This window comes from Prunus dulcis, chromosome 1 (genome assembly GCF_902201215.1).
Source record: "Prunus dulcis chromosome 1, ALMONDv2, whole genome shotgun sequence".
Classification (NCBI taxonomy): Eukaryota; Viridiplantae; Streptophyta; class Magnoliopsida; order Rosales; family Rosaceae; genus Prunus; species Prunus dulcis.
The window spans coordinates 5177617-5184634 of record NC_047650.1 but is presented as its reverse complement, the minus strand read 5'-3'; the positions used below and the strand labels follow the sequence as shown (position 1 = coordinate 5184634).

At 37.7% G+C, this 7018-nt stretch overlaps 1 protein-coding gene across 1 annotated transcript; it reads right to left on the bottom strand.

Moving 5' to 3' along the window:
* Positions 1-3835: 3835 nt before the first annotated feature.
* On the bottom strand, positions 3836-7018 carry LOC117614222 (auxin efflux carrier component 2-like). The gene is made up of 6 exons (XM_034342950.1): positions 5607-7018; positions 5053-5332; positions 4742-4827; positions 4490-4647; positions 4176-4252; positions 3836-4074 (listed from the first exon to the last, which is right to left on the bottom strand). The coding sequence occupies exons 1-6, from the start codon at positions 6886-6888 to the stop codon at positions 4008-4010; spliced, it is 1950 nt and encodes a 649-aa protein (XP_034198841.1). The 5' UTR covers positions 6889-7018; the 3' UTR covers positions 3836-4007.

Genomic DNA, 7018 nt, shown 5'->3' with positions numbered 1-7018 from the left:
TCATGTGTTTCATTTTATTCTTGTTTGCTCGCCATAGCTCCCTAGTTTTTGTGAGTTTGTTTAAGTTATTCAACCAGAATAATATCTATCTTAAATAAACTTGCCCATGATATTGTTAGTGTCAGTGAGATCACTTTGCTTACAAGGCAAAAGATAGCTGAAGCTGTTCTATGCTTATCTTTCAAGCTATTGGATTCCATTCTTTGCTTTGGCCCCTCAATGCATGAATGTGATTAAAGATATAATTTTAAAAAACTTTATGGATTTTTATGTGAAGTCCACGTCAACAAGAAAACTGGAATCCATCTTTGTCACATCAACAATTAACACCTCAATTAACGGTCTTCCTAGAGGATGGACAATTTGTAGAATTTATTCAAGTTTGTATGCGTTTGTAAATCATCGATAGTTCTGGTATGAATATAAAAATAGGACAATAACTTAAGGCTCATGCGATTCACCGTGGTTGGAAGAAGATTTTGATTGAAGGAGATTCTAAGCTCATTGTTGACTGTGCGCCACCAAGCTAGTACTCAGTGGACTGTGAAGATGTTAATTCAAGATGTGTAGCATTTGAGCTCGTTTTGTGATTCCATCAAGTTTTCTCATGCTTTTCGGGAAGCTAATTTCTTGGCTAATGCCTTTGCCAACTTGGGATCCTTCCTTCCTGTGGGAAGTTGGGATCCCTTTATTTGTTGCGCCTGCTTTTTCTTTTTTTTAAAATTTTTTTTTGAGCCTACGTGTCTGAGAAGTTTCGTGTTGTAATGTCTTTTTATCGCGGTAAAAATTAATATGTGAATTAACAGTCAATCATAATAATTGAGGTAATCTGTACAGAACAATTATCACATTAGAATCCTCTTTAGCATTCTTCTTGATTTGTTAGAGCTTAATCTTCAACAATGTGGTCCCCACCCAGAAATTGATGGTCTGTGGTCAGTATTTTTGTAGTGACTAGTGAAAGGCTACCAAATTCATCAAAACTGAAATTAAAATTTAAAACCCAACAAAAAGATTAAACAAAAATAAAAAACCATAAACCAGAAAATGTTGAAGTAACCTTAGCCAACAACCCTATCCAAATGTCACGTATTCATATTACCAAACTTCTCATGGGTTGTGTGACTGTCTTTGACTTGGTCTTTTATTCAAAATAAGACAGTCCAAAAACGGCCAAACCCTAATTGTATATAATGAACTCTGCCCCTGTCATTCAGAAAACCCAGACATCTGATTTGATGAAGCCTTGAGCCTCGGAAATTGGAACTCATTAGAAAAACAATTATTGCTACTAGATTGATATGCACGCACACAACAACACACACAGCCACATCCACATCACATGGCCACAGCTTTTGCTGAACTTAATGCATGGTGTCTTCTCTGAGGTATACAGGAGCTGTTAGCTCTGTTTTCTTTATCAATGGCATGTTTCGAGAGATGACAGGAGTTTATAAACACCTTCATGTGCACTTAGCATATACTACTTTAATTTTGGGTTTAATTTACTTTATAAAAGACACACTCTCCTGCTTGACCACGTGAGAAAGCATTAGAATATATATAGTACAAACAATGTCAATTATAATATGGATAATAACAAACAAATAATATAGTTTTCCTATTCTATTGTCTTCAAATTTTGGCCAACTTTTAGGTCATTTTCCATAGAATCTAATCCTAAATCTTATATATGGTTATTGTTTATGCATAACAGCTGGCAAGATCACCTTGATGTGATACCAAGAAACCCAACAGTACATGTATTGTTTTGATCTAATCTAATCGCTATATACAAATAAATTAATAAATATAAATTATTCTCTTATTCGGATGTTTGCACGTTATTACCGTGCGAATTTTATTGTAAAAAAAGAAAAAATAGGAAGGAGTAGTAGAAAATATATAGGATCTCCACAATAATAACATTCGGATGTCCACATAGAAAAATTTCTTTAAAGAAAATCTTTTAAAGGATATTGCTTTGTAGATTAGAACTTTAAGGTCATCTTTGTGAAAAAGTAGTCAAATTGAAAATAGGTTAAATCATTTTAATGAGACGATTCTTAGAAGAGGAACCTAAACAATAGACACATCCGATCATTGGAGTGCATGCATACTGAAAATAGGATGTTGTGTGTATTTGTTGGAGAAAAAAATAAAATTGCAATTAAAACTTAGATCCCCTATTGTGATACTCAAGAAAGAGAGTTCAAAAGTCAAATTCACAAAGATGACTATATTGGTATGATTATCCATAACATGTTAATTATGTATATTATAACACTACGTGACGGTGTGACAAATCTGTCCAAATACTTCTTTTAGGACAGTACAAAAGATCTATTTCAACCATTTCTTATGTGATACATCTCATTGCCGATGAGGGAAATGCTGTATAAAGAAAAAAAGAATCAGGACAAAAGGAATTAAAACCCTCCATAGCTAAAATCAGACTACATGAAGTAGAGGGTGACAAATTCCCTTTTCATTAGACCTGAAGGATTGATGGCATAGATCTGAACTGGATGGGATGAATCTATAAAAGCATGAAGGTTCCGCATCAAAAATAAAATAAAATAAATGAAGGTTTTGGAACATAGTCAATTTATATGATGCATATTATGATTGCATGTCAAATAAGATAATATTAATGCACAATTCAAGACACATGGATGCAGATTATGCTGACAAGCAATACAAAATGCTTTTTGTCTACCGTAATATTATAAACAAACATCAAATTTGTCTTCGAATGCAATTCTAAATGGAACTTCAAGAACAATGTAATGTGAAACTAAATTTTAATTTTCACTCAACTTAGGGTCACATGCTTCAGCCACTAATATACTCTGCTAGCTAGACCTTCTCTTTCCTACCACAGATTACTAATTTCATTTCAAATATTTACATGGAAAGTAAGTCAAGTCAGATAAAGCATAGCATTAACATTAAATCTTACCCAACAACAACAACCACCTTCAGCTTATGTCAAAATGTTGGAATTTTTAGACCGTTGTTGATTGCTGATACACGAAAATTGGAAAATTTTACATAGTTTCTACGAGATATTGTCTAAATTTTAATAATCTCGACGAGAAGTTGACCAGATTTGACCTTTTTTCTTTGGGGCTGACCAAATTCAACGTTTGAGTGATTGGAAATATCACCTCGATAAATTTGCAAGAAAAAATCGATGAAACTACGATAAAATACCCGAGATGGCATTATTTTGTGACAATGATGTGAGCATGTTTTAAAAAGAAGATTGTAAAAAGACATGAAGGGAGAGACTCGAACACAAAATCTAGAGGCTATTCTTAACCACTTGTGCTACTAATACCTTGCAAGACTTATATTAGGAGAGTAAAGGATGAAGACGTCTTAAACTGTAGTTTTTATATACAATGATCTATACATTGCATCTCCTTATTCATTTTCTGAGACAGCTAACTACATTTTTTATATTTTCATTTCTCAAAATGATATACAATTTAAACCCGTTTACGGCAAAGACTGAATATAATCCATAACAAAAACTTCCTTTCTTCTTTGCTAGAACTTCATGGCAAAAACTCGTGAACCTTTTTATTTATTTATTTGCTTTTTATATATAAGTTTGTGGGCCACATCTGTTCCCAAGTAATATTGTAGGACCTACCAGCAAGTCAACGGTATTTCTGAGAAACTTCAAACGGTGTCTCTTGAATTTTGTGATCCAAACCCCAACAAATAAAAAAGTCATTGACATTGGTGTTTCAAATATTATAAAAGAAACTCGTGAAAATTTGCACCCAAAGAAGAAAAAAGAAAGTTATAAAAACGAAAATAAAAATCCTTCTCTAGATTTCTAAGCTCTAATCTATTGCTGAATTTCTATCTAATCAGTAAGATAACAAAATAATATAATACTAACATGAAGGAGCAAAATTAAATATTTTGTTGAACACTGAATCCAATGGCATGCATTTGATCATCCAGCTAAGCCTGACTTGGAAATACAGAAACTAGAGCCCAAGAAGAAAATAATAGAGAATTGTTATGGGCAAGGCAACCAGCATTCCAAAAATGACCCTGCAATAATAATTGGACGAACATAATACAAGTCAGAGACCCTTTTTCATCACCATTTTATTCGTGGGTTAAAACAAAATTAAGTAAGTAAATGAACTTACGCAGTGCTAAGTATGTCTGCGTGGACATTGTATTCCTTGGCAAATACAAAGGGAACAATGCCTTGAGGAAGAGCAGCCTGAAAAAAAAAAAAAAATGTTTAATCATTTAATTACATAAGCAATTTTTTAAAATAAAATCGCTTAAATTACTCCAAATTAATATAATCTATGTGGAGAGAGGAATTCAAACTTGAATGTAATGGGACGGACTCACTGTCCTGACTAACTGGACTAACCCTCATGCATATTGAATTCTTAATTGACTTAAGTTTTAAAAAAGGGGTATAAATAGCGGGGAGATTGAGATTGTAAACCTGAACTATTGCAACATGTAAAAGAACTCCCCGAAGACCAACAGCAATAGAGGTTGCAGCAATAACTGCTGGGCCTGTTAAAAACCTAACAGCCATTGCAAATGTTGCAACAGATTTTCCACAAGCTATGATCTTTGGTTGTAAAGCCATGAACAATCCTGGAAAGAAGAAAAAAAAAATGTGGTTAAAAAAGTACACTTTTATATGGTTCATTTAGGTCAATATATAATGGAGACAATTGAAGATAAATACCGAGACTGAACATAGCCATTCCCAAACCAGCATCAGATAAGATTGATATGGATCCACTTACAATTGTTGGCATTTTGATGTGCCACCTGCCAATGATTGAAAGATTAATTTGAGTGGACAAGAGGGCATACATGTCTCATTGTTCATCACATCTCTCGCAAAATAAGATCCAAAAACTCCACATTAAATTTATTTTCGTGAGAGATACAACATTAATTAGTAATATTTTGAGTGATTTCTACACAATGCATGATGGGTGCACTGTAGAGAGAGAGAGAGAGAGAGAGAGAGAGAGAGAGAGAGAGATTTACTTGTATGATATGAGAGACCAGGCCACGCCAAGAAGGCTGGAGTAGGTGTTGGGGTTTCTAATGAGCTTTCTCCAGACCATGATGAGTATAAGTCTAGTCATGACACTGGCAGGAGGCATTTGGTGCTTCTTGGCTACACCTCCTTCCATGTCCACCTTCTTCTGGCAACTACTGTACGGCGAAGCACTTGGTGGAAACTTGGATCCTTCTTCTGTCTCAAGCTCCCTATCTCCACTCATTTTCCTCCCAGGACTCATATTCTCAATTACCTCATGCATACCTGCAGATTTAATATAAGTAATTAGGATATAAACCAAATAAAAATAATCAAGATTCAATGATTTATTATTTTGTGAACAAATTAAAATGAGAGACTAGAAAAAAGAAATAAAAAACCAGATCTATGTCAAAAGAAATTAATGAAGCACCCTATTGTTTTTGTCCAGTAGATAAGGTGTCAATTGTCCAGTAGCTGATGTAAGTACTTGGCAAGCAATTCACAGAAAAGACAAATATCGTTGGGAGTGGGATCATAAAAATTATTTGGTGCTCACCTTTTGAAGCAGCAGTTTCATGTTGATGAAGAGCTGCAGCCTTGGAAGGATCAATTACCCCAAAGTCAGTGGAAGCAGCTCGATTTACTGCATGTCTAAGATTCCCTTCAGAAACTGGCGATGCACTCGAACTCCAAACAAACATGTGAAGCTCTTTATTAGGCGCTGCACCACCACTACCACCACCACCGCCTCCACCGCCACCTCCACTGTCTTTCTTCTTCGGCCCACCACTGGTAGACCCGGAAAACATCGGGTTTGGAGGAGGGTACGAAGAGACCATACCACCATTGAAGATCTCACCGCTCATACTCCTCGCCCCCCTCTTCTTATTACTAGTACTCATCTTCAGCGCCTCCTCATCAAAATTTGAAGTCCTCGGCGTCACCCCTTTCGAAGACTGCACTGAATAAACGTCCCCGAATCCACCTTGGAAACTGTTTGTGTAGCCGTGCTTGGGGCTCGGCGCCTTGCTGGCATTAAACATGGCGTAAAAATCCGTTTGGTTGAAGCTGGACGCCCGCGGCGTCGGTTCACGGGAGGACTGCACCGAGTAAATCTCCACTCCCGTGAGATTCGAAGCCCGCGGGGTCATCGAAGTCAGCGAGTTCAACCCGTGTGACTTGTTGAAGGACGACACCATAGACGAAGCATTGGACCTCTTCACCACCACGTGAAGCTTCCCGTCGTCGCCGATCTCCGCGTCTGTTTGCAGCGGCTCTCGGCCGTTGAGTGAAACAACGTCGGAGTCAACTCTGAACGACGTGATCGAAGCTGCAGTCTCCGGGAACTGCTCGGAGATCAAGAGCTTGGCGCCGCGGTACTCGAACATGAAGAGCATGAGAGTGTACCAGATCACGCTCTGCAAAACAACAATCTGAACCATCAAGGTGCCGGAGAAGTCGCCGTACATGGCTTTGAGCAGCGGGATGCCCATGACGAGGGTGTTGGGGAGGGTGGAGAGGGAGAAGAGCGTGATCATCCACTCGAGGTTGCCGCGTTTGGAGAAGGCTTGCCAGAGGAAGAGGGCGGTGAGGATGACGACTTTTTGGAGGGAGTCGGCGAGGATAAACTGGTAGTTCATGGCGTAAGGGTCGTTGGAGGAGATGAAGTGGAAGGAGAGCAATGGGACGGCGAAAACAGCCACGAAGCGATTTATGCCGGAGCATTGGTCCGGGGTGAAGATTTTCCACCACCGGACGGAACCGTAGGCTAAGATCATAGCCACGTATAAAGGGACTATGGCTGCAAAAACATCGTATATGTCCTTGCCAGTGATCATGGTTACTGGTTTTCTGGCTTTGTTTTCTCCAAAATGAGGAGATGGGTTTTGTTGTTTATAGTGAGAATTGGGTGGAGGAAGGCTTAATTTGTGGTTTTTTCATGGGGAGGTTAGAGAGAGAGAGAGAGAG

Bases quoted from the DNA above. Each gene is read 5' to 3' on its own strand.
- LOC117614222 (XM_034342950.1), bottom strand. From the start codon at position 6,888: ATGATCACTGGCAAGGACATATACGATGTTTTTGCAGCCATAGTCCCT. The intron at 4,828-5,052 runs GTAAATCTCTCT...AATCATTGGCAG, and splicing joins TGGTCTCTCATATCATACAA to GTGGCACATCAAAATGCCAA. The intron at 4,253-4,489 runs GTTTACAATCTC...TTTTTTTTTCAG, and splicing joins TACATGTTGCAATAGTTCAG to GCTGCTCTTCCTCAAGGCAT.